This window comes from Drosophila sulfurigaster, chromosome 3, assembly GCF_023558435.1.
Source record: "Drosophila sulfurigaster albostrigata strain 15112-1811.04 chromosome 3, ASM2355843v2, whole genome shotgun sequence".
NCBI lineage: Eukaryota > Metazoa > Arthropoda > Insecta > Diptera > Drosophilidae > Drosophila > Drosophila sulfurigaster.
In genome coordinates, this window is record NC_084883.1 from 13,840,509 (window position 1) to 13,868,171 (window position 27,663).

At 41.0% G+C, this 27,663-nt stretch overlaps 1 protein-coding gene across 1 annotated transcript; it reads right to left on the reverse strand.

Annotated features, from left to right (window-relative positions):
* Positions 1-1,241: 1,241 nt before the first annotated feature.
* On the reverse strand, positions 1,242-27,568 carry LOC133845686 (homeobox protein prospero). The gene is given in 9 exon segments (XM_062280229.1): positions 1,242-1,332; positions 12,134-12,645; positions 12,647-12,691; positions 12,768-12,956; positions 12,958-13,096; positions 16,698-17,575; positions 17,639-17,724; positions 26,949-27,383; positions 27,517-27,568. Coding segments are annotated over 8 exon segments (2,328 nt in total). The 3' UTR covers positions 1,242-1,332; positions 12,134-12,141.
* Between the last annotated feature and the right edge of the window lie 95 nt (positions 27,569-27,663).

Sequence of the window (27,663 nt, forward strand, 5' to 3'; positions counted from 1 at the left end):
TTTCAAAAGTGCGTATACTTAATATGGCAATAACGTATACGGATGTTATATCTTCTCATTTTCGCATGTTTTACTTCAGATATCACACAATAATGAAAGAATGTTTGTATACATTTCAATTTCATTTTCAATATTGATTTAAAAATGTTATACCGTGCGTATACTTAATATTGGAATAATGTATGCAATTGGTATATCTTCCTATGTTTGTATAGATTTCTATTTAAGTTTTATTGGTTTCTTTAACCAGATTTTATTTTGTGGGAGAAATGATTTTCCGAGATGATTTTTCATCATAAATAAGAGAACTCATCAATTGAGTTTACTTTATTAATTTGATAAATTAAAGAGTATTTCCCAGCCAAAAATAAAACACACTTGGGTTGTTGGTTTTCAAACATATATTTTTGATTTGAAATCAATTGAAATGAATCAAAAGCACCAGACACGAAATAAATTCTTAATTCCAATAAGTACAACAAATGGAAATGCTCACAATAAAAGGTATTACTAACATCGAAATTGTTAATTGTTAATTACCATACATTTTGTTTATATGTAAGTATATATTTTGTTGATATTACACACTAAATGGTTGCTACACAGCTTTGTAACGTTTTAAACATTTCTCTAAGTTTTATAAGTTGGCACAGGCTTTGGTTTTTTTTCGTGAAAAATAGTTAAAAACAAATTTTAATTTCAATAGGGAACGTATACTTTTTACTACGAACACGCTTCATATTTGTTTGATTGAATTGCGATTTCTTTTTAATTAATGTAGGATTTTTTTGAGTAATGTTTCAAGTTGTTCTTTTTGTGGATGTTACAAGAGGAATGAAAACTTTGTATTATTTAAAGTTTTTCAGTTTATTATAATTACTTTATGTAGTAGAATGTTTTGAATATTGAATGAATATTATTCAAATTTAGCATTATATTCAGATGGGAGAAGAAACAAGAACTCGGTAAGGAAGCGAATTAAAATCTTCGGTATACCAAAGCTTATGAAATTTTTGGTTGTATGTTGTTTTCATTTCCACGTACATTTATCTATATGTTTATAAAGCTGCTTCATTCACTGACAGTTGCCTTTGGCCGTGTTGCAATTTAATTGAAATACGAAATGAAAAGTTGTCTATAGAATAAATAGTGTACTCGTATGCGTTTACTGTTTGCACGCACTGTTTGTGTGTGGGTGTCACATACAATTAACATGCTTTATTCAATTTAAATTTAATTAGCTGCTGCGTTTTGTTGACGTGTTGTTTACCTTTGCATTATTCAGTTGATTTTCCTCATCATCATTATCATCAACGTCATCATTATCATCAACTGCAAATGGAAAATAGTGATAAGGTTTTTGTTATTATCTATAAAAATCATATTTACTACTGTGTATAATGAAATTATGCATATTTATTTACTTCTTATATTGTCATACATCGTTTATTTAAATTTCAAAAATTTCAATAGCTTTTTATCTGAAACATTGTCATACTACAGAACACAGAAGAGGCATCGCTGTCGGTTTTGGGCTCATAAAAAATTCATATGTCTTAAATCATGGCTGCCTGACTGCGTCTAGGCTAAAGAGCTTTTGGCGAAACATTTATTTTATTTTTAGTTTCCAGCACTTGCATAATTTACGTTCTACGCAAGATAGACACATATGCCACACGTTTGAGCACATAATATTTCTCATCCATTTCCATATTTAAATTATACTTAAATGCTTAAAGCTCCTTTCCCAAGTACTTTTAAAAATAAGTGAATATTCTACTCTTTAAGTAATTGTGGAGATGCCGTAAATAATATCATAATAAATATTATAAAAAGCATTAAACTATATAATTAGGATGTACAAATATATACTTAATCAATAAGGAAATATTTTATTATTTTAATATTATTATTTTCAAATCTCTTTTTCAATCATATTTAGAAAATGGATAATAAATATTTAATAAAATTTTGAACACTTCTCATCTTAAGAAAGGTCACACCTTTTTGTGGCTTCAAATATCTTCAACTTATTTTAAAGTTCTATTTGATTCTTTTCGAAATAACTTTCATTAAATTTTTTTTTTAAGAAAGGTCACACTTTTTATGACTTCAAAAGTCCTCAACTTCTTTTCAATTTATAATTCAATTTGAAAGTCTTTAATTTCTTTTAAATCTGTATTTCATTCTTTTTTAGATCAAATTTTTTTTATTAGTATTCATATTTAGAAAATTAATATCATTTTTTTTTTTTTAATTTTTGAAAAGTTCTTATATTAAAAAAAGTCACACTTTTTTTGATGATTTCAAAAGTTTTCAACTGAGTGAGGAAATGAATATACCCAAAGAACAAAAAAGAGTAACGAAACGCAAATAAGCATAACAAAATTGTTGGTTTATAGTTTTGTCAAACAATCCAAGAACCACAATAATAAGAATAATAAAAACAGTTATTTCGAAAATTTGCAAAGAGAGAGTGAGAGAGCGATAGAAAGAGTAAGACAGCCAGAGAAGAGAAAGGCAAAAAAGATATTCAGAAGCAAGAATTGTTTTTTTGGTTGGCAAAAGATAAAGCCAAGTGACATTTTAATTAATTTAAATGAATATTTCTTGTTAATAGTTGCGTGTTGATTTTCCAGTTTACAATGTAAACTAAAATGTCAAACATATAAGACCTTTGTCAAATGCGCAGGCACACACACACACATACAGGCACACACAAAAGCACACACACGCCCATGAAGAGAGTAAGATTTGTAAGGTAAACTGCAGGAATTGAAAGAGAAACATGAGACACAAATCAATTTGCATAAGGAAAGAAAACTTTGTAACTTGCCGCAACGAAACTTTGTTTTTCTTCTTCTTGTTTTCAGTGCGTGCGAGTGTGTGTGTGTGTGTGAGTTCCAGGGTGTCTGCTGTGTGCTTGTGTGTGTGTGTTGGGGTTTGTGGGGACTATTATTCAAGGTCTTCAGCTACATGTGTATGTGTGTGTGTGTGCGTATTAAATTTGAAATTCAAATTTATGAAACTGCAGCAGTCGTAGTTCGCAGATTTTAGCCAGATATGAGCACTCCCTGACACACACACACACACCCATACTGCATACATATATAGAGAGCATCTCGTAGGTTTTTATACGCACAAATTTGTGGCATTCGCTTGATGCCTTAACAATTATATAGCATACTTTTTGGGGACTGCTCTCATAAGCACACACACACACGCAGAGAGGCACACACATGTGCGTGCAACGTGTTAAGCAGACGTAATAAAAACCTTTTTTGGGTCCCGCTTTTATGTGGTGCAAATTTTTGGCCTGACTCGGAGACTTTGCGGCCAATCGCTCGTTGAAAGTCGTTCAGCTGGAATCAAGTTGTTAGCACAATTAGTGTGGGCGTGTCCCCTGCCCCTTGCCCCAGCCTCTGCTGTCCGCCTCCTCATTCAACAGCAGCAGCAGAGGCAGCATCAGCAGTGTGTCAGTTGTGGCATTGGCAGTGTCTGGGCGTTGCTATTACGGCTGCGGCTTTCATTATCGGCTACGTGCCTCATTTTGTCCATGAATGTTAAGTAAAATTAATTGCGTAGCCGCTGGCGCAAAAGTGTGCGAATTGTTGCCGCTTTGTTTGCTTATTTTGATAACAGCAACAGCAACAGCAACAACAACACAAATAACATAACGACAACAGCAGCATCAGAAAAGTTTTTTGAATAATTTCATTAATATATCTGAGAAATTCGTTGGAGTGTAAGAAATGCAAGTAATTTTCACACACACACACATTGCGGCTGCTTATTAGAATTTATAATTAGCTTAAAAATGATTACAACAAAATCACATTGTTTGTTCTTTGCCACTGTTTACAAGTCATTCTGTGTGTACAGTCATCACCCGCAAAGATGAAAGGCACATTTTATTTGCCAAAGGTTATTTTGAATCCCAGAAAATTATAATTGTTATTTTACACTGAAGTGATTTCGTGATTCGAAAGAGATTTATTTTAAGAAAGGTAAAGAAAAAGTTATATATCTTTATAGAGATTAAAATTTGATTGTATTTTATTAAATTTCAAAGAAATGTTACTACATTTACTGTATTTTTGTTTTGTATTGTTCTTTCATATTCAAATTGCTTTTTAATTCTAATTCTAATAATTGTGGCATTAAATATAAACATAAATTAAGTGAATTCAGATTTACTAATATATTAAATTATTGTTATTATAAATTATACTAAATGAAATAAAATAAAATAATGAATCAAATCAAATTCCAAGACACTTCCCATTTCTTTAAATGTTAATTTTTGGCTTAATTTGCAGGACATTTCTTATTAAAATCAAACATTAAAATAATTAAAAGCATTGCTTTTTAAGGCTAGGGCCATGCTCGCTTTAAATTATGCTGTTTAACAGAGTGGAGAGGAAAATTTTTAATTATACTTTTAGGATATTGATAAAAATAAAAAGTTTTCACTGGCGGTTTTTTTGTGTGTTGTTTATGTGTTGAGGACGAAACGTTCCAGTTGTGGCTAAAGCCCTAAAGCAGGTCAACGAAAATGGTGTACAATAAACTTTAATGAATTACAATTTGCCGTGGACAGACAGGCGGACACATGGACATCGTAAGAGGGAGAGATAGAGATGGAGAGAGAGAGAGACAGAAAGAGTCTAGAGGTTGGTAAATCGTTGGGCAAACAGTAACGGGGCAAAAAGGAAAGGAAACGAATGTAAAAGGAAATGAAAATATGTCGACGGAAATGAGGATTGACGCCGTTCTCTGCTGCTGGTCACTGCGAATTGAGAATTGCGGATTGGGGCATTCAAGATTGGAGAGCATTGGCTGTGGGACTTGGTTCTGGTCGGGACTGGTCTGGTCAATGGCTGCTTGGCGTTGATTTTACTTCGATTGGGAGTGGCTGGGACATTAATTTGCCGTTTCATCATTGTCAACAGTCGCAGTCAGAAACAATAAATATTGTAAACAATTTGTTGTATTCCTTATGCTTGTGTGTGCGAATGCTGCGAAGCAATACTAGAAATGCCAGTGCAAATATTTGAACATGCTCCGTGGAGGAAAATAAGTCTCCAGTGCGAAATCCGCAAACCCTTCGGCCCATAAATTATCATCATCAGCAACAGTAAATGGTTGCGGCTCTCAACGCTACCGCGTTTACAATTTCCAATTGTCGCATTCCCAAACCTTTCGCGTCGTATCGTATCGTTTCGCTTCGTTTTGCCATTGCCCTAAACCAATAACCAATCCCAAGTGGCGTCCACGTGGCCAATGTGGCATTAATTAAATCAAGCATCATTAAGCGAATGTGGCAATGGCAGTGTTGCCGTAACTGTGGCAATGGCATCAGCTTTCAACGTGGACACTGCGTGGGCGTGCTCCGCACTGCATTACCTGTATTTGCAGTCAAGTGCACACTGTGCTCACGGCTATCGTTCACTTGAATCAGTTCCATTCGTTTCACTGCAGGTACTTATGTATGTCGCATTTGGTATATTCTTTAAAAGGCTGGTATCATTTTTAACGATATTCGATAACTCCCAAGTGCAAGTACTTATGTATGTCTCCTTTGGTACATTTATGAAGTGGTTGGTATAATTTTGATCGATAATCGATAACTCTCATGTGCAAGTACTTATGTATGTCGCATTTGTTACATTTTTAAAATGACTGGTATAATTTGGCACATTTTTACAAAAGAAACGATTTGCTTTTTATTAATATGAAGTTGTTGTGCTTATTTCACTGATGGTGTATTGGTTTACTATTGCATGTAAAAATGCTGCACTCATTAAAAATAAACATGTGTAGCTACATAATATTCATTTCATGAGCTACCCCACAAATTACTTATTTGTATGTATGTAGTTACATTTCTTTTTTTATGTTTTCATTTGTTGAAAGTATTTGCTGCATTTATGCACACAAATATGAAAAATATGCACAAATTACATTTCTTATTGTGTAAATTGATTTTGTAATACGCATTCTATTGTGTTTTTGTAAACTTGCTGCGTATTCAAGGCTGTTGTGGTCTCGTTCACACGACGCGTCATTTAATCTCATGTTGCGCTTATTTCGTTTCGTCTCCCTTTTGTGCTCGATATCGATGTTCGTTTTACATTATGTGGTTTTGTTGTTGTTCTTGTTTCATACCCAGCAAAGCTCCTAATGAGAGTAATCCGCAAAAAGCAAAGCAAGAATAATTCGCGCAAAGCTTAAATTCGAAATTTCAGACACAAAAATTATGTTTATTCTTAATTTAAATTTTCACATTGAAGCTTTAATATGGAGCATGAAAATATATTGTTGGCTACAATCTGACAAGGTATAAACATAAATCAAATATTATTTCAATAAAAATAACGAACAATCGATAAAAAAACATAAAGTTACAACTTTTTCAACTGGAAACACACATATTGTATCGTATATCTTTGATTTGCATTATCATTATTATACATTTTTAAGTCAATATTTACAAACAGAATCGAGAAAAAAAGAGAAAACAGTTTTTTGCACCACAGTGCCATCGAGTAATTGAAATCCCCCCAATTGCTGGGCGTTAAATTTCATTTGGTGAAGTGTAATTTTATCGCATTGCCTTTTGGTTTTACTTGAATTCGTTTCTAACGGTTACTTAAAGTGCGTGTTAAGTGCTCAATTGGTGTTTAAAAAAAAGCAAGCGGACGGCAACGCCATCATTATTCATTCTGTCTTAAACATCTGTTGAAAGATCTCGTGTTTTTATTTTAATTTAATTTATGCAATCGAGAGAAATGAGCTGTTACAATGTTGTCAGTTTAAATATCTAAATATGTACGTAACTTGTAACTTTCTTTCTGACCTTTTAACTTGATAAAACCGAGTAAAAGAACGACTTCCGGAAGGCGTACATTTGAGAGGCGGGGAGAATAAAAATTATAGTATAAGAAAAGAATTTGATTACATTCTTGCATTATGTGTTTTATACGCAAGTGCATTTTTCTTCTTTTTGTATGTTTCGGTCTCTTCTTCTCTTTTTTTTTTGGCAATTGCTTTGTCTTTCTGCTTGCCTGGCAGCAGGCCAAGTCCAGAAAAGACAAAAGTCGACCCCAGCGGAAGCAAGGACGAACCAGAGTCCTTGCAGCAAGTGAAATGGAAGAGATGCGCCAGATGTGCTTGTTGGTTTAAACAACAGTAAATGCACTTCGACGAGGTCCACACACACACATACACACACATACACAGACACATACTTGGTAACAGGCAGGGACTCACACATATTGTGCATTGAGTCGCCTCCCCTATAGAATTTCTTGGGCTTAAATGGGCTTTACGAACACAGCGTCTATTTATTGCCTCGCTTGTAGAGGCCATTTTTCACTAGCGAGGATTTTGCGCGAACGCTTGAAATTTCATTTGCTAAATGTAATTCGATTTAAGTTTAAGGCATTCGCCATTTGCTTTCTGTTACTTGCTATTTGCCATCGCCTTTGCCTTTGCCTTTGCCATTTGCCATTTCCCATTGTGATGGCTATGAATTTTCCATTGCTGCCCTGGGGATTATAACTTAGGCGGGGTATATTAAATATATGCATATGAAAAATACGTAAAAATAAAATAAAATCTTATCTGTGCAGCATATTTCATAGTCGGTGGTCGCCTTGATTCGAGTTTACTTTCGTTTGTTTCCCTTACTTTTATTCATTTCACAGAGCACTTAGCTCCTTGGGAAAAGCGCTGAGCCAAAAAAGCATAAATTTAAAATGCATTCTCTTTTGCCTCCTTCATTTCAATTTACAAATGCTCCACGAATTGTTTCCATTTTTCGGGTGCATTCGTTTATTTGTCCCTCTGTATGTGTGTAAGTGCGAATCTCATGCATTATGCATGCAGTTTAATAAAATAATTAAAAATTCCATTCAGAGATGCAAGTACATGGCAACTTTTCAACAAGATTAAATGCAAATTTGTGGACAATAACGTTTTATGTTGCATTAAAGCATCAAGCGGATGTTTGTATTTTGTTTTTATATAATACTATTTTGATAGCTGATTGTCAGCAAGTGATTGCGTGGACTTGTCTAATAAATATCGCTTATCATTTGGACAGCACATTGCAGCTTAAAGTGGGATTTAGTTTGATTTGTCAGCAATTCAATTTAAGGCATAATAATTTCAAATTGGTTGCAATGTTATTTAATGAAATGCTTTGTTTATTTTGCAGAATATAAATTGTAAAATAAATGCGTTTATTTGTGCCAATGCAATTTAAATGAAATAAATAGTATTCATATTATTTATTGAACTTCGCTTGAATAAAATAGTATTTAAAAATGACTCGCTACCCAAGAGGTGGAAGGGTATTATAACTTTGTGGCTCCAGGAATTGTATCTAATAGGCAGATGGTGTTTTTTCCGGCTGTATAAAGTATATATATTCTTGATCAGTGTCAAATATGAAGAAATGCTTTTGTATGAAAACCCTACCTATGCACTCCGAGTCTTAGTTGCTTTGGCTGACAATCTGGTATATTTTGAGCTTTATGGTATATTTTAGATGTATTACTTTATCAATATGCCAAAAATATAGTCTTTGGAATACTTTAGTATTTTTGTGCTATATTAATTTGGTATATTTTAGGAATAATACCGCACGGTTTAGCTTTTATTCAAAATGGGTAACAGGTATCTCACAGTTAAGCACACTCGACCGTAGCTTACTTACTTCTTGGTATATAGAAATAGAAGTTATAGTAGAAGTTATTAAATAAATAATTTTGTATGGAAACAACTACTGCAATAAGCTCTGGTATATTTTGTAATATATGGTATATTTTGCATGCAGTACAATATTGATAGACCAAATATAGTCCTTGGTATATTTTAATATTTTACGGAATATTAATTAGGTATATTGGGTAGCAGGTATCTCACAGTCGAGCACTTCCAACCGTACCTTTCATTCTTATTTTGAACCTTGTTTGAATAAAATATATACTACGAGTATTTAATTAAGTAACAAATTTGTTTGGTTTAGCAAATATGTATAAATATTCTTGATCAGTGTCAATTATTAAGAAATGCTTTTGTATGAAAAACACCTACCCACTCCAAGTCTTAGTTGCTTCGGCTGAAAATCTGGTATATTTTGGACTTTATGCTATATTTTAGATGTATTACTTTATCAATATGCCAAAAATATAGTCTTTGGTATCTCGACTGTAGCTTTCTTACTTGCTGGTATAGACAATAATAATTACAATATTTGATACCTGATGAGATGAAAATTGTAGAAGGTTTTAAATAAATAATTTTGTATGGAAAAACGCCTACAAACGCCTGCAAGAGGGTGTAGTATATTTTGAATTATATGGTATATTTTGAATGCAGTACATTATTGATTTATCGAATATACCCATTGGTATATTTTAATATTTTACTGTATTTTAAAATTGGTATATTGGGTAGCAGGTATCTTACAGTTGAGCACTCCCAACTCTATTTGTCATACTTGTTTAAATAAAATATGTACTATTTAATTACATAACAGATTTGTTTGGTTTTGCAAATAATTACAAAATATTCGCAAATTAAATCTATAAATTGCAATTATTCATACGTTGTCTAAATAAATAAAACAATCTTCTTGCACCTTATGAATCTAATCTATATTTTGTTAACGCCAGCAGAATAAATTTCCAGATTGTTTCAATATTCGAATGAGTTTCTACAAGCTGTAATTCATTCATTGAATTGGAGATTCAGCTTGTCTATGCCCGGTGAGACTCTGATTTGGTTGCTCTCAATTAAATTGAAAATTTGAAAATGCTTTTTGGTAAAGTGCACAACAGAACAGAACAGAACAGAAAACACAGCACAACTCGACACTTGTGGCACTTGCACCACGAATACAAATACACCAAATTGTTTTGCATATTGCTTTGTGGCCCACTCACAAATATGGAAATTGCAGTTGTTGTTGTTGTTGCCATTTTCTAGCTGCAAATGTTACTCTGTAAAATCAAATTTGTTGGTCTCGTTACGAGCCAAAAATGTTGCGCCAGCGCATTCGTATTCGCATTCGTATACAACAATTGGCGTAGAACAACAACAACAACAACAACAATAACAATAATAACAACAACGCTGAACAGAAAGAGCGCAAAGCAACAGCACTTGGCCAAAAGCAATAAACTGGCCAAGTTGGGCAAGTGGTTGAACATTGGCACTGTTGTGGCGGTGCCACAAACCGCTGCCACACGCCACCTCCCCCCCCCCCTGTCTCTCTCTCTATGTAGCCAACGCCACAATGAGACGAACGCAGGAGTAAAGTGAAGTGAGGGACAGAGAGGGGAAGATGAGCTTTGCCAACTCAGCAGGCATTTAGTTTTGTGTAAAATGCAATTTGCTGCTTTTGCATAAAAATCCAATTGTTGTTGAATGGCCCTCGAGATACTCTGCAAAGTGTTTTAAGGGCATATGCATTTCGAAGCAACTCAAGTGCACTGTGCCATAAATGCTCAGCACATTAACATTGTCGAAAGTCCTTTAACTGATTTGCAAAAAATATGCAAGAGATGTGCGAGAGCTTTTCAAGGGAAATTAAGCGAGAGTAATACTCTTAATTGCTTTGTATTTATTTCAGCAACTGCTCAAAAAGTGCGCTTTGAACTTTTAGTTTAAATGTAACAAAAGTCAAAAGGAAAGAACAGAGTTTGTTTCATTAAAACTATTTGACAATTTTCTAATTGATGAGCAATTGTTTCATTATTTCGTTTGTCAAATTGTGTTACTATTTACATAGTACTACAAGCAACTACAAGCTACTCTTTACGATAATTGAATGCAATAACAATTGCTCATGGTAAAGTATAATTTTCAATAGCAGTATTGAACAATCCTTTGATGATAAATATTTACACGATTCTAGATTTAAATTTCTGACTAATATTTTTAAAAAATAATTGAAAATGTGCCTGACACGAATAATTCAATTTTTTTGTTATTAGTTCGGTAAAGAAATTAACACGAACAAATTCAATACAATGTCTAAAAATATGACGTGACGTTTGTGGTAATTTATGTTAATATGGGAGAAAAATGTCACATGCAATATTATTTATACTAAAAAAAATTAGCTGAAAAATGTGAAAAATAAATAAAGGTTAGGCTAGGATTGATCTTATACGCTGTTTAGACTGGATCGTATAGAAATATCATCGTTGCAGAGCTTGTTGCTTATTATGATGTAAAACGGAAATAAGTTGATTCAATTGGTGAATAATAAATAGAATTTATATAAACTTGTACTTTTAGAATGCCCTCAGTGCCGCATAATTTATTAAATCGCTAATTTTTGTTTTATTTGTTTCTATTCTTTTTAATATTATTCTTCCTGCCTGAGTTTGTTTTCTTGTTCACCACTAAACAGCCGATAAAATATATGTATGTAAAAGGGGTGGAGGTTAGGTGATAGACCTTATCCGTATCAGTTGGCATTAGTAAGTCGATAGTCACGAAGCTATCGTTATCGTTAGAAGAAGATCATCAGTAGTCAAAGTAAAACAGTAGCAGCAGTTAGTCGTAACGAAATCAGTGGTCAAAAGGAAACATATAGTATATTATCAAATATCCCACATATTAAATAATTAAAGGTTATCTCTATAACCAATACGAATTCGTTTAATTTGCAATTATCTTAAAACAGAAAAAAAATACCAAAATGATGCTTAGCTCTTATTAAAGTGCTAATCAAGAGCTATAAGATTCATATTTATTCGAAGTAAAAAAGGTGACATATATTGCAAATTCCCGTGCGACACTAAAGTAAAAAATCCATATTCATAATGTTTCACTTTAAATAGTGGAATTTCCCATGTATGTTACATATCCTATATAAAAATGTATCAACTGTTCGTCGAACATTGGAAATTGTGAAAACCAATTAATAAAATTATATTTCACTACTATTCCAGTTCATTTTGTGTTATGGCTTCGACCTTCGGTCATAGGAAATAGAGTATAAATTGTGGAATAAATTGAATGCAACTAAAATGTAGAACTAAGTATAGCTTATGGTATCATAAATCATTAAATTACGCTCATTTCTATGCAATTTAATAGCAGTTGCACGTACCTTTTGATTTACGTAAATGGTTCCACTTGTCGCTCGAGCAAACTTAAATCGTTGAATGTTGCGCAATTTTGCAGGACTTGACTGCTGGTTGCATTAATTAAATCAAAATCAATGGCCAGACGATGCTCAGACTTGGTTGCAGTGTTCGGCCCGCTCTCCGCCTCCGCCTCCACCTCCGTCTCCCTCTCCTTCTCGTAGCCGTAGTCGTAGTCGGAGTCCGTTTGAAAAGTGCCTTCCTTGGTTTGGCCATCGTCACTTCTGATGCAATTCTGTTGGCAATCAACTGCATAACAAAGGTTCAGCTCTGCCGCCTGCAGCTGCTGCTGCTGTGGCTGTTGCTGTTGCTGATGGTGGAGTTGATGCTGGTCTGGTTGTGTCATGGCTGGTTGATTAGGGCCAGCATGATGAGCACTTGTCAACAATGACAACGCCTGCTGTTCGTGTTCCTGTTCCTGTTCATAGCCGTAGCCATGGTAGTCGTATTCATCATACTCGTCCATCAGTGATTGCTCCCGAATAGCTTTCATCATCATCGTCGGCGCAATCAAAGTAGCCACTCTGTGGATGAATTTTTGTGTGGCATCTGTTAGATTTTGTCTATTTCTCTCTCTCTATCTCTATAGCAAATACGCACCTGACAATCCAAGCAACGGCAGTTATCACAGAGACTGCAGCTAAGTCCCAAAATGTCCGCGGCTTCTTGATATAACTCATAGCTAGATTTTGCAGTTTGTTTATTCATTTCCAGCTGCTGCTGCTGCTGTTTGTAGTTGGTCAGCTTGTTGTTGCTGTCATTATGCATGCTCCAATTGTTCAATTTATTTTGCTGCTGCTCCGCTCCAGCTAGCTCCTCCCCCAGCACTGTTGTTGTTATTTTGCTTGATGCCTGAGTGAGCCGCCAATGATGATGTGGCCGCCATGGCCGATGTTGTTCTGGACGCTGCGTAGGGCTCCGCCTCATTGCTGTTGTGTTGGGGCGGAGAGAAATGAAAAGTTGACTCTTATTTAGCTTTTGGTTGACTAAACTAAACGTTCAACGCTCAACGCCCCAGTGAACAGAGTGAACAGGGAAAAGGGCGCTCTGCTATGCAAATTGAAATAAAGTGTAGCATACTTTTCAGCATCAACTTTAATATGACAGTCCCCATGAAATGTAGTATGACAATTAATCGCATGGCACGCGCTAAATTCAACTCTCTATCTCTCCCTTTCATTCTCTCGCCATTTAGATGATATCAAAGAGAATTCAGGCCATTTAAAAAAAAAAGGCGCGTTGTATACCGTTTGCTCGTCAAGCCGCTTATCAGTTACGCAACGCAACGCAACTAGAGGAAAGCAGGAGAGGGAAGCAAGAGAGGGAAGCAGGAAAGTGAAGCTTGGCAAAAAAATGCAAATAGTTGCAAAGTGCGCGACAAACTTTTTGCAAAAAATATTTCGCAAGTTATTTTGTCACACTTGAAGCGCCTTGATGGACTCGTCCTTTGCTGCCAACTTTAATTCCCGAGCAAAAAAACAAAAAAAAAACTTGCTGAATGCGCACTGAAATTGCTCTTGTAATCAACTCAAAATAAAGAGAAAAAAATTGCCAACTGCATTTCCCCCGGTTGACGGCTGAAGGTTTTCCTACTAATTAAAGTCGCTAATAAATCAAAGGGAACTGCGTCCGCCCAGTTGCAATTAATGAAATATTTAGCATTGCGCACTTTGACAGCATTATTTTGTAACAGAAAGCTTGATTTACACAAAGGGGCAGAGACTGGGAGAGGTAGAGGGAAAAGGAAGTAGCGTACTTCAACAAAGTTAACGAGAAAATGTTTTTGGGCCTTTTGTGTGATGGGCGCAGTTCTTCAGGATGGCGTGTGAATGTGCCAGCAAAATGCAACTTTGGCAACGTTCCCATCCATGTTTTTATACCCGTTACCCATATGGTAGAAGGGTATTATAAATTTGTGCCTCCATGAAATGTATAGAATTGGCGAAGGACTCATCTCCGACCCAATAAAGTATACTATTGCTGATCAGCGTCAACCGCCGAGACGATATTGCCATGTCTGTCTGCCCGGCAGTCTGTCCGTCCGTTCATATAAACACGTAGATCTCGGAGACTATAAGAGCTACAGATATAATTTTTTTCGACTGCACTTTTATGCTTGCAAGCATACATATGTTGTGTGTTTTAAATTTTTGCTACTTACGCCTCGGCAAATCGATAAAAATCTAAAAACAAGCGAATTTTGAAGCTAGTTCCGGAAATAATTACTGTAATTTTTATGATTCCTGAAAATTTTGTTGCAATCAGACAAAAATTCTAAAAGTTATTTAAAAAATACTTTTGTATACCAAATAACGTCTGAAGCAATCGGATATATTTTGCACTCTATGGTATATTTAAAATGTATTACTATATCAAAATACCAATTGTTGCCTTTGGTATATTTGTAGTATTTTGCGGCGTATTAATTTGGTATATTTTAAAATGAATACCGCACAATTTTTCTTTTATTCACAAAAGGTAGCGGGTATCTCCAAGTCGAGCACGCTCGACTGTAGCTTTCTTCTTTGCTTTTTTGCATCGTAGTGGGAGTTGTGAAACACACACACATACACACACACACTTGAAAACTCGTGCAGTCACGCACACCAGCACGTTGAAGTCGTTAGCTATTGAAATATGATTATTGCACTTCAATATGTGTGGCAGCAACGGCGCTGTTGCCGCTTGTGGCATGCATTTTAATCAACTTTATGGCAACGCAAGAGGCAACAGTAACCAACACTTTCCGTTCACCCTTCTGCTCCTCTCTCTCTTCACAAGTTTACTGCCTGGGATGGGCCTTTTGGAGCTTTGAGCGCTTCACTGAATTCCTGTTAGCGCGTTAATTTTTCAATTTCGCAAATGGCTGCGCCAACAAAACGGCTAACCGTAGTAGACATTGGCACAAAAGTTTGTCCGTGCTAAGCGCTCGGTGATCAAAACTTATGACTTCATGAACAATGCAAGAAACTTGCACAGCTTAACACAGAGATATAGAGAGAGAGAGAGGGAGGAAGAGAGTGGGATAGAGTACATTCAATGTCCTGGACAGCTAATTGAATGCGCTTAACAACCATTGGACAGTCTTCCCTCTACTCTCGATTACCGCAAAACAAGTTCACGCCAAGTTGAGCTCATTTTGTAGCTGTAGCTGTTTCTCATAAAGATGCGCCCAAAGCACAAAGACGTGTTGACGAGCTTCAAAGTAACAACTATGAGTTGAGCCACGTTAAGCGTTGCTCATAAATTGCTGGGCCAGCTATTAATATTTAAAGCCAATTTGGTGCTATCAGCTGCAATGCTATTAACATCGAAAAGTGCTTTGAGTATTCACAATAACACGAGATTAAATCGCCAACCAAATAAGTTCAATTAGTTTTGATGTTTTGCGTGCTGATTATCGGATAATAGCATTAGCTAGAAGCAAAACACTGATAATTACGATTTGCTTTGAAATATGAAATATTCAAATATGGCGGCATAAATACCTATTCAATTTTCTTTTTCAATTTGGAAAACCAGTAAAGATAATTGATGAAAATAACATTAAATTATAGTAATTGTTTGATACTATAACGAAGAAATTTCAATGCTAAATACATTTTCAATTGTGTACTAAAAATATAGAAACAATAATGAGAAATAATTTAACATTATTGCCACTTGTGCTAAATAAATTTGTGATAATTAGTCAAATAATTTTATTCCATTTTGTATTAAAAACTCGATAATAATAATGAGAAATAATGATTATTTACCATAACAATTTTGCTAATTAAAGAGAGACTAATTTAATTATTTTAAAATTTGCAATGCGAATGTATGCGACTTTTTTTTGGAAAAATATTAAACTAAATAAATCCAATGGCAGTAAGTAAGAAACTTCTATGCTGAATACCTTAATAATATTATAATATATACAAATAATAATAATTCTGTTAATTTGGCAGTATACAAAAGACATTTCTATGTCACACCCTATACCTTGGCTATCTCAAAAAATATTAAATTATGATAATTTAATGTTAGTGTAACAAAGACATTTCTATGCTAAATACCTTTTCAATATTATGTTTATTTAATGTCAGTATACAAAAGACATTTCTACGCAAATACTAAATATCGATTGCCGATTAATACGATTACCTGATAAATACTAAACTATCGCTGCGAAAACTTTGGTGCTGCACGTTCTCGATATTAAACTATAGTATGCCGAAGATGACTCGTTTCATAGCCGTGTGGCAAACTTAATGACAAAGTTGTTGTCATGCCAGCGCATCCGCTGGGGCAACGTCAGCAAACATGGAGAAGAGCAGAAGAGGTGGAGAAGGGGGAATGAGGAGGACAACGGAACTCACAAAATTCCGTTGGCCCAATAAACTTGTGGGCCATAAAAAGTTGCCCACAATTTTAGCACCGCAATATGCCTTATAACATTTATGTGAATTTATAAGTTTTTGCCTCCGCCAATAGTGTGGAACCAAGAAGGGGAGGAGGGGAAGGGGACGCGGGAAGGGAGTCACCTACCTGCTGGGCAAAAGGGCAAGTGGAGCACCACAGGCTTCCGCATCTCGTGCAGCCAGCTGGCCGATGTTGTTGCTGCTGCGCCATTTCTCTTCTTCGAGAAATTTCAAAAACTTTGTCTTCTTGGCAATAAGCGTTGATTTGACATTGGTGCATTTCTTCTTGTTGGCCATACTTGGCAGTGCACCTGCTCCAACTCCAGTTCCTACTCCCGCTGAGCCCTCGTGCGGATCACAGATGCTTCGGTGCGACGACGATGTCGCTGACAGGCAGCTATTGTTATGGCTCCCAGCTGGGCAATTGTTGTTGCTGCCGTTGCCGTTGTGGTTGCCCTGATGCTGCTGCTGCTGCTGCTGTTGTTGTTGCTGCTGATGATGATTTCTGTGGCTGACATTTTGGCAGACGTTGCCACCGCCTCCGCCGCCGACGACGACATTGCAATTGAACAATTTCTGCAGCGCCGCCGTTGCCGGTGAACACATTGCTGCGGTTGACATTGATGTAGCGACCGGATTTACGTAGTTTGCTGTTATTGTTGTTGTGGTTGTTGCTGTTGGAGTTGCTGCTGCCGCTGCTGCTGCGAGTGCTGTTGATGCTGTTGGTGTTGCTGTTGCTGCGATTATTGTGGTTGCCATTGTTGCTGCTGTTGTTGCTATTGCAGTTGCCGTTGCTGTTGCTGTTGCTGCACTTGATGGCATTGCTGACGAGTTGCTATTGCTGGCGGCTGCTGCTGTGCCAAAACTTTTGAATTTATGCTGCAAACTGCAGGCGGCACTCGAGCAACTTGCGCCAATTGAATTCCTTGTCCTTGTTGTCCTGCTGCCATTCATTTCACGCCCAGTTGCTGTCATCTGCGTGTGCATCGCATGTGTGCCAAAGTCCTGCACAAATGCCATCTACTTGAACAAACTTCCCAACTGCAGTAAAGATTGCACAAAACTTACCCCATACGATGGATTGTAACCGGCATTAAGCACGTAAATTGAGTTCTGATTGCTGCACTGATAAACCATGTCATCCATTTTTTGCCCTATTGAAGACGAAAGTTAATCACATTAAAAACTGGCATCTTTAACAGCATCTTAAATAGATTGTAGAGCAGGAGAACGAATAAATAACATTAAATTAAAATTGAAGAAGAATTTTATCTCAACAAAATATAGAAGAAAGCAAATCATGAGCCTACATTTTTTGGCTGTGAACAATTTAGCTTTAATCTCTTGAATTATTCAAAATTTTGTTGCCTACTTTTAGGCAGCTGTTGTTTAATAAGCGTACAAATAATCAAAGCAATGACAGAAAAAAATCATAAGATTCTAATTGTAATTCTAGTTGTAATAGTAATAAGTTATATTTTAATAATTTTAATAGTATACCCATTAAATTATATCTAATGCGAATTCTCCTGACATAACACATCTTCTACATCATATCATTAAGACCACACATTTTTTTTTAAACATTTTTAACATATCCTATTAATAATTAATATTTATATTATATAGATTTCTAATTATTTATCTATGATTTTTTTATAGCAGCTACCTAAAAACTTCCTTAAAACAAAGCCGAAAATCGTAAGGCATATTTTTATATGGTGGTGGCTAATTTTAATATTTAATATTTTAAATTATTTTAATATTTTAAATTATTCAAAATATTGTTGCCTACCTTTAGGCTGATACTGCTTAAAAGCAAGATAACGAACATACGTGTATGTATATAAATATGTTTTCACGGCTGAACAAATCTTCAAATTTAAAGCAATTTAGCTTTCTTCTTTTGAAGTAATAAGTTTATGTTCATTTCACATTATTTCTATATCAGTTTAAAATTATTTATGCTAAGAATTCCCCCTGACAAAACACATTCATTGTCTTTTATTTTTAAGCTCTCAACTTATATAATTGTATTATATTAATTTCAAATGATTTTTTCATAAAATTTATCCGATAGAAAACGCCAAAAAATATAGCAGAAATCTTTAGGCGTATTTTTATACCCGCTACCCATAGGGTAGAAGGGTATTATAACTTTGTGCCGACAGGAAATGTATGTAACAGGTAGAAGGAGACATCTCCGACCCTATAAAGTATATATATTCTTGATCAGCGTCAACAGCCGAGACGATCTAGCCATGTCCGTCTGTCCGTCTGTGTGTCTGTCCGTCTGTCCGTCCGTCCGTATGAACACCTAGATCTCAGAGACTATAAGAGATAGAGCTATATTTTTTTTTTTTTCGACAGCATTTGTTATGTTTGCACGCAGATCAAGTTTGTTTCAAATTTTTGCCACGCCCACTTCCTGCGATCCGCCTGCGATCCGCTTGCGATCCGCCTGGGATCCGCTTGCGATCCGCGTGCGATACGCTTGCGATCCGCGTGCGATCCGCTTGCGGTCCGCTTGCGATCCGCGTGTGATCCGCGTGCGATCCGCGTGCGATCCGCCTACGATCCGCCTGCGATCCGCCTGCGATCCGCCTGCGATCCGCTTGCGATCCGCTTGCGATCCGCGTGCGATCCGCTTGCGATCCGCGTGTGATCCGCGTGCGATCCGCGTGCGATCCGCGTGCGATCCGCCTACGATCCGCCTGCGATCCGCGTGCGATCCGCGTGCGATCCGCCTACGATCCGCCTGCGATCCGCGTGCGATCCGCGTGCGATCCGCTTGCGATCCGCGTGTGATCCGCTTGCGATCCGCGTGCGATACGCTTGCGATCCGCGTGTGATCCGCGTGCGATCCGCCTACGATCCGCCTGCGATCCGCCTGCGATCCGCGTGCGATCCGCTTGCGATCCGCGTGTGATCCGCCTTCGATCCGCGTGTGATCCGCCTGCGATCCGCGTGTGATCCGCGTGTGTTCCGCGTGCGATCCGCCTGCGATCCGCCTGCGATCCGCTTGCGATCCGCGTGTGATCCGCGTGCGATCCGCCTGCGATCCGCCTGCGATCGCGTGTGATCGCGTGCGATCGCTTGCGATCGCGTGTGATCCGCGTGCGATCGCGTGCGATCCGCCTACGATCCGCCTGCGATCCGCCTGCGATCCGCGTGCGATCCGCCTGCGATCGCGTGCGATCCGCTTGCGATCCGCGTGTGATCGCTTGCGATCCGCCTTCGATCGCGTGTGATCCGCCTGCGATCCGCGTGTGATCGCGTGTGTTCCGCGTGCGATACGCCTGCGATCGCGTGCGATCCGCCTGCGATCGCGTGCGATCCGCTTGCGATCCGCGTGCGATCCGCTTGCGATCCGCCTGCGATCCGCGTGCGATCCGCGTGCGATCCGCCTGCGATCCGCGTGCGATCCGCTTGCGATCCGCGTGTGATCCGCTTGCGATCCGCCTGCGATCCGCTTGCGATCCGCGTGCGATCCGCGTGTGATCCGCTTGCGATCCGCGTGCGATACGCCTTCGATCCGCCTGCGTTCCGCCTGCGATCCGCTTGCGATCCGCCTGCGATCCGCGTGCGATCCGCGTGCGATCCGCCTGCGATCCGCTTGCGATCCGCGTGTGATCCGCTTGCGATCCGCCTGCGATCCGCTTGCGATCCGCCTGCGATCCGCCTGCGATCCGCGTGCGATCCGCTTGCGATCGGCCTGCGATCCGCTTGCTATCCGCCTGCGATCCGCTTGCGATCCGCGTGTGATCCGCTTGCGATCCGCGTGCGATACGCCTTCGATCCGCCTGCGTTCCGCCTGCGATCCGCGTGTGATCCGCTTGCGATCCGCCTGCGATCCGCTTGCGATCCACGTGTGATCCGCTTGCGATCCGCCTGCGATCCGCTTGCGATCCGCCTGCGATCCGCTTGCGATCCGCGTGTGATCCGCTTGCGATCCGCGTGCGATCCGCGTGCGATCCGCCTGCGATCCGCCTTCGATCCGCCTGCGATACGCCTTCGATCCGCTTGCGATCCGCGTGTGATCCGCTTGCGATCCGCGTGCGATACGCCTTCGATCCGCCTGCGATACGCCTTCGATCCGCGTGTGATCCGCGTGCGATACGCCTTCGATCCGCCAACGATCCGCGTGTGATCCGCGTGCGATCCGCGTGTGATCCGCCTGCGATCCGCCTGCGATCCGCGTGTGATCCGCGTGTGTTCCGCGTGCGATCCGCCTGCGATCCGCTTGCGATCCGCTTGCGATCCGCGTGCGATCCGCCTTCGATCCGCCTGCGATCCGCTTGCGATCGGCCTGCGATCCGCTTGCGATCCGCCTGCGATCCGCCTGCGATCCGCTTGCGATCCGCGTGTGATCCGCTTGCGATCCGCGTGCGATCCGCCTTCGATCCGCCTGCGATCCGCTTGCGATCCGTATGTAGAATTTGGTATATTTTTGTATTTTTTGCGGTATATTAATTTGGTATATATGTTCGATTTGTATAGCAATGTTTGTCTATGGTATATCTGTTAGTTCAATTGTAATGTTAAGATTCGTAGTTTAAATTTCTAGTAGTTTAAATTTCTGTCAAAATATTATAGCTCGGGAGACGGCAACCGAACGTAATCTGCGATATCATAGCTGATAATTCTAGGAGCGATAAAGCCACCATAACCAGGACTACTTTTAAGGTAGAGACCAATGCTGGACAGCGGAACTGGCGGATTTGACGCAACTTCTTGCATATCCAGAAACGGAATCGTGGTTTGTGCCGCATCCTTTTCCAGTCCCGTGTTAACAAATTCGATATATTTCTTCTTTTTATACCCGCTACCCATAGGGTAGAAGGGTATTATAACTTTGTGCCGACAGGAAATGTATGTAACAGGTAGAAGGAGACATCTCCGACCCTATAAAGTATATATATTCTTGATCAGCGTCAACAGCCGAGACGATCTAGCCATGTCCGTCTGTCCGTCTGTGTGTCTGTCTGTCTGTCCGTCTGTCCGTCCGTCCGTATGAACACCTAGATCTCAGAGACTATAAGAGATAGAGCTATAATTTTTTTTCGACAGCATTTGTTATGTTTGCACGCAGATCAAGTTTGTTTCCGCGTGTGATCCGCGTGCGATCCGCCTTCGATCCGCCTGCGATCCGCTTGCGATCCGCGTGTGATCCGCCTGCGATCCGCGTGTGATCCGCTTGCGATCCGCGTGCGATACGCCTTCGATCCGCGTGCGATCCGCGTGTGATCCGCCTGCGATCCGCGTGTGATCCGCGTGTGTTCCGCGTGCGATCCGCGTGCGATCCGCGTGTGATCCGCGTGTGTTCCGCGTGCGATCCGCCTTCGATCCGCTTGCGATCCGCTTGCGATTCGCTTGCGATCCGCCTTCGATCCGCCTGCGATCCGCCTGCGATCCGCTTGCGATCCGCCTGCGATCCGCTTGCGATCCGCCTGCGATCCGCTTGCGATCCGCCTGCGATCCGCGTGCGATCCGCGTGTGATCCGCTTGCGATCCGCGTGCGATCCGCCTGCGATCCGCTTGCGATCCGCTTGCGATCCGCGTGTGATCCTCTTGCGATCCGCGTGCGATCCGCCTGCGATCCGCGTGCGATCCGCGTGTGATCCGCGTGTGATCCGCGTGTGATCCGCGTGCGATCCGCCTTCGATCCGCCTGCGATCCGCCTGCGATCCGCTTGCGATCCGCGTGTGATCCGCCTGCGATCCGCGTGTGATCCGCTTGCGATCCGCGTGCGATACGCCTTCGATCCGCCTGCGATCCGCGTGTGATCCGCGTGCGATCCGCGTGTGATCCACCTGCGAACCTACTTATTCGCCTCGCGATTTATTCGCGCGCGCGATTCGCCCCGCGGTTTATTCGCGAGCTGCGATTATACTTCAATACTTTAATTATTATATTCAAATATTTTAAAAATATAACATAAGTGTTTTCAAACATTCGCCCGCGATTCGCCCCGCGATTTATTCGCGTGATTTATTCGCGCGCGATTCGCTCGCCATTTTTTCGCATTATTATACTATTAAGATTAATGTGTAATTTCGGATTTTGTTGCTTTTTGAATCGGACCATTGCCTTTATAACCCCCACCCCCCACCTCACACCAATAAATGTTTTTTAATATAACCAATGAAACATTTAATTTTGGTTGATATTTGCTGATCCGCTTGCGATCCGCCTGCGATCCGCTTGCGATCCGCGTGCGATCCGCTTGCGATCCGCGTGTGATCCGCGTGTGTTCCGCGTGCGATCCGCTTGCGATCCGCCTTCGATCCGCCTGCGATCCGCCTGCGATCCGCTTGCGATCCGCCTGCGATCCGCTTGCGATCCGCCTGCGATCCGCTTGCGATCCGCGTGCGATCCGCGTGTGATCCGCTTGCGATCCGCGTGCGATCCGCCTGCGATCCGCTTGCGATCCGCTTGCGATCCGCCTTCGATCCGCCTGCGATCCGCTTGCGATCGGCCTGCGATCCGCTTGCGATCCGCCTGCGATCCGCTTGCGATCCGCCTGCGATCCGCTTGCGATCCGCGTGCGATCCGCGTGTGATCCGCTTGCGATCCGCGTGCGATACGCCTTCGATCCGCCTTCGATCCGCCTACGATCCGCCTGCGATCCGCTTGCGATCCGCCTACGATCCGCTTGCGATCCGCCTGCGATCCGCTTGCGATCCGCCTGCGATCCGCGTGTGATCCGCTTGCGATCCGCGTGCGATCCGCGTGCGATCCGCGTGTGATCCGCTTGCGATCCGCGTGCGATCCGCTTGCGATCCGCCTGCGATCCGCTTGCGATCCGCGTGCGATCCGCTTGCGATCCGCGTGCGATCCGCCTTCGATCCGCCTGCGATCCGCTTGCGATCCGTATGTAGAATTTGGTATATTTTTGTATTTTTTGCGGTATATTAATTTGGTATATATGTTCGATTTGTATAGCAATGTTTGTCTATGGTATATCTGTTAGTTCAATTGTAATGTTAAGATTCGTAGTTTAAATTTCTAGTAGTTTAAATTTCTGTCAAAATATTATAGCTCGGGAGACGGCAACCGAACGTAATCTGCGATATCATAGCTGATAATTCTAGGAGCGATAAAGCCATCATAACCAGGACTACTTTTAAGGTAGAGACCAATGCTGTAGAAGGGTATTATAACTTTGTGCCGACAGGAAATGTATGTAACAGGTAGAAGGAGACATCTCCGACCCTATAAAGTATATATATTCTTGATCAGCGTCAACAGCCGAGACGATCTAGCCATGTCCGTCTGTCCGTCTGTGTGTCTGTCTGTCTGTCCGTCTGTCCGTCCGTCCGTATGAACACCTAGATCTCAGAGACTATAAGAGATAGAGCTATAATTTTTTTTCGACAGCATTTGTTATGTTTGCACGCAGATCAAGTTTGTTTCAAATTTTTGCCACGCCCACTTCCGCCTGCGATCCGCTTGCGATCCGCGTGTGATCCGCGTGCGATCCGCCTTCGATCCGCCTGCGATCCGCTTGCGATCCGCGTGTGATCCGCCTGCGATCCGCGTGTGATCCGCTTGCGATCCGCGTGCGATACGCCTTCGATCCGCGTGCGATCCGCGTGTGATCCGCCTTCGATCCGCTTGCGATCCGCCTGCGATCCGCTTGCGATCCGCTTGCGATCCGCGTGTGATCCGCTTGCGATCCGCGTGCGATACGCCTTCGATCCGCCTGCGATCCGCCTGCGATCCGCTTGCGATCCGCTTGCGATCCGCCTTCGATCCGCCTGCGATCCGCTTGCGGTCGGCCTGCGATCCGCTTGCGATCCGCCTGCGATCCGCTTGCGATCCGCTTGCGATCCGCGTGCGATCCGCGTGTGATCCGCTTGCGATCCGCGTGCGATACGCCTTCGATCCGCCTGCGATCCGCCTGCGATCCGCTTGCGATCCGCCTGCGATCCGCTTGCGATCCGCCTGCGATCCGCCTGCGATCCGCTTGCGATCCGCGTGCGATCCGCGTGTGATCCGCTTGCGATCCGCGTGCGATACGCCTTCGATCCGCCTGCGATCCGCCTGCGATCCGCTTGCGATCCGCGTGCGATCCGCGTGTGATCCGCTTGCGATCCGCGTGCGATCCGCCTGCGATCCGCTTGCGATCCGCGTGTGATCCGCTTGCGATCCGCCTGCGATCCGCTTGCGATCCGCCTGCGATCCGCGTGCGATCCGCTTGCGATCCGCGTGCGATCCGCTAGCGATCCGCTAGCGATCCGCGTGCGATCCGCCTTCGATCCGCCTGCGATCCGCGTGCGATCCGCGTGCGATCCGCGTGCGATCCGCCTTCGATCCGCCTGCGATCCGCTTGCGATCCGCGTGTGATCCGCGTGTGATCCGCGTGTGATCCGCGTGCGATCCGCCTTCGATCCGCCTGCGATCCGCCTGCGATCCGCCTGCGATCCGCTTGCGATCCGCGTGTGATCCGCGTGTGATCCGCGTGCGATCCACCTGCGATCCGCTTGCGATCCGCGTGTGATCCGCCTGCGATCCGCGTGTGATCCGCGTGCGATCCGCGTGTGATCCGCGTGCGATCCGCCTTCGATCCGCCTGCGATCCGCGATTGAAGTATTATTAAATAACTAATAATACTTCAATTATAATATTCAAATATTTTAAAAATATAACATAACATAACATAAATCGCGGGGCGAATCGCAGGCTCCGCGATTTATTCTTTTTTTATTTATTAATTTAGTTTAAATAATTTTTTAATTATTCAAAATATTTTAAAAACATAACATAAGTTGTGTTTTCAAACATTTTCTTCAAGCAACTTTAAATAAGGGACATTTTTCTTGGTCAATCCGCCTGCGATCCGCCTGCGATCCGCTTGCGATCCGCGTGTGATCCGCTTGCGATCCGCGTGCGATCCGCGTGCGATCCGCCTTCGATCCGCCTACGATCCGCTTGCGATCCGTATGTAGAATTTGGTATATTTTTGTATTTTTTGCGGTATATTAATTTGGTATATATGTTCGATTGGTATAGCAATGTTTGTCTATGGTATATCTGTTAGTTCAATTGTAATGTTAAGATTCGTAGTTTAAATTTCTAGTAGTTTAAATTTCTGTCAAAATATTATAGCTCGGGAGACGGCAACCGAACGTAATCTGCGATATCATAGCTGATAATTCTAGGAGCGATAAAGCCACCATAACCAGGACTACTTTTAAGGTAGAGACCAATGCTGGACAGCGGAACTGGCGGATTTGACGCAACTTCCTGCATATCCAGAAACGGAATCGTGGTTTGTGCCGCATCCTTTTCCAGTCCCGTGTTAACAAATTCGATATATTTCTTCTTTTTATACCCGCTACCCATAGGGTAGAAGGGTATTATAACTTTGTGCCGACAGGAAATGTATATAACAGGTAGAAGGAGACATCTCCGACCCTATAAAGTATATATATTCTTGATCAGCGTCAACAGCCGAGACGATCTAGCCATGTCCGTCTGTCCGTCTGTGTGTCTGTCTGTCTGTCCGTCTGTCCGTCCGTCCGTATGAACACCTAGATCTCAGAGACTATAAAAGATAGAGCTATAATTTTTTTTTTCGACAGCATTTGTTATGTTTGCACGCAGATCAAGTTTGTTTCAAATTTTTGACACGCCCACTTCCGTCCCCGCAAATCAAAAAAATCGAATAACAAGCGTAATTTTAAAGCTAGAGTTGCAAATTTTGGTATATATAATAATAACTACAGTAGTTATGATTCCTGAAAATTTGGTTGATAAAAATTGTCGAAGTTATTAAAGAAATACTTTTATATGGGCAAAAACGCCTACTTACTAGGCGTCTTAGTTGCTTTCGCTGACAATCGGTATATTGTGCCGTCTATGGTATATTTTGAATGCGGTACTATATCGATATACCACATATACCATTTGGTATATTTTTAGTATTTTTGCAGTATATTTAGTATATTTTGAGAATAATACCGCAAAATATATTGCTTTTATTCAAAATAGGTAGCGGGTATCTCACAGTCGAGTGCACTCGACTGTAGCTTTCATACTTGTTTTATTTGTCTGTAGCCAATTTTGCTTAAATTTCTTAAATTATTCAAAATACTGTTGCGTACTTTCAGGCTGCTGCCGTTTAATATGCGTACAAAATAATAAAAGTATGCAAATTCTCAAACATTGATTTTGATCTTGATTCTTGAAAATTATCGCTATGCTGTTTTTACTCTCATTTCAAGTTTTGTTGAAAAAAAATAAAGAAAATTAATTTAAATTCTGATTGATGGAAATTCGCTGAACCGTCTGCTGTGATTTTTGCGTGTTGCGATTCGTATTCGAATTCGTATTTATATTTTGTGTGTGTGTGTGTGTGTTTGGTTGGCATTACCCGCTGAACTTTCAATGAACTTCGTTTCGTAAATCTGCGTTGAATTTCTCAAAAATCGGTTCTCTTCTTCCCCTCCGCTTGTCGCCTTTGTCAGCTTCAGCTTCAGCTGTTCGACGGAAAGTGTTGATTGAGCTTGAGCTGTTGATGCTGTAGATGCTGTTGCGTTGTGTAGTTTGTGTTCTCCTTGTTGCTGTTGCTGTTGCTGCTGGTTTTGGTAATGGCCGGATGGTGGCTCGTGTTGCTGGTAATCAAAGCTGCAATTACCGCTGTACACGTCCAATTGAAGCGGAAATTTATGCGGCTGTTGTAGCGTGTAAACGCCAGCATCGACAGCGTTCGCAATGTGGCGACTCCTGTTGCTATTCCTGTTGCTGTTGCTGTATCCCTTGTTGTTGTTGTAGCCAAACCAGCTCGTTAGCCACAAGGATTGTAAGTCTATAAAATGAAAGTAGAGAGACCAAAAAAAGAACAACCAAATGAATGAGTGAGACAGCAACACAGAGAGAGAGAGAGAGTGGGAGTGGGAAAGTAAGCATATTGAGCAAAATAAGCAAGTTTTGCGGTTAACATGAAATGTAGCCCCAGATTTGTTTAATGCACAGGATGAGCATTTGTTCCATGTTCTCTAGATGTTGTTGTTTTGCTCGACACGCAGCAAGACTTTTTTGTTATTCATGTTGCTTTGCTAGGCATTCGACTGGGTTTTGCGGAGAGA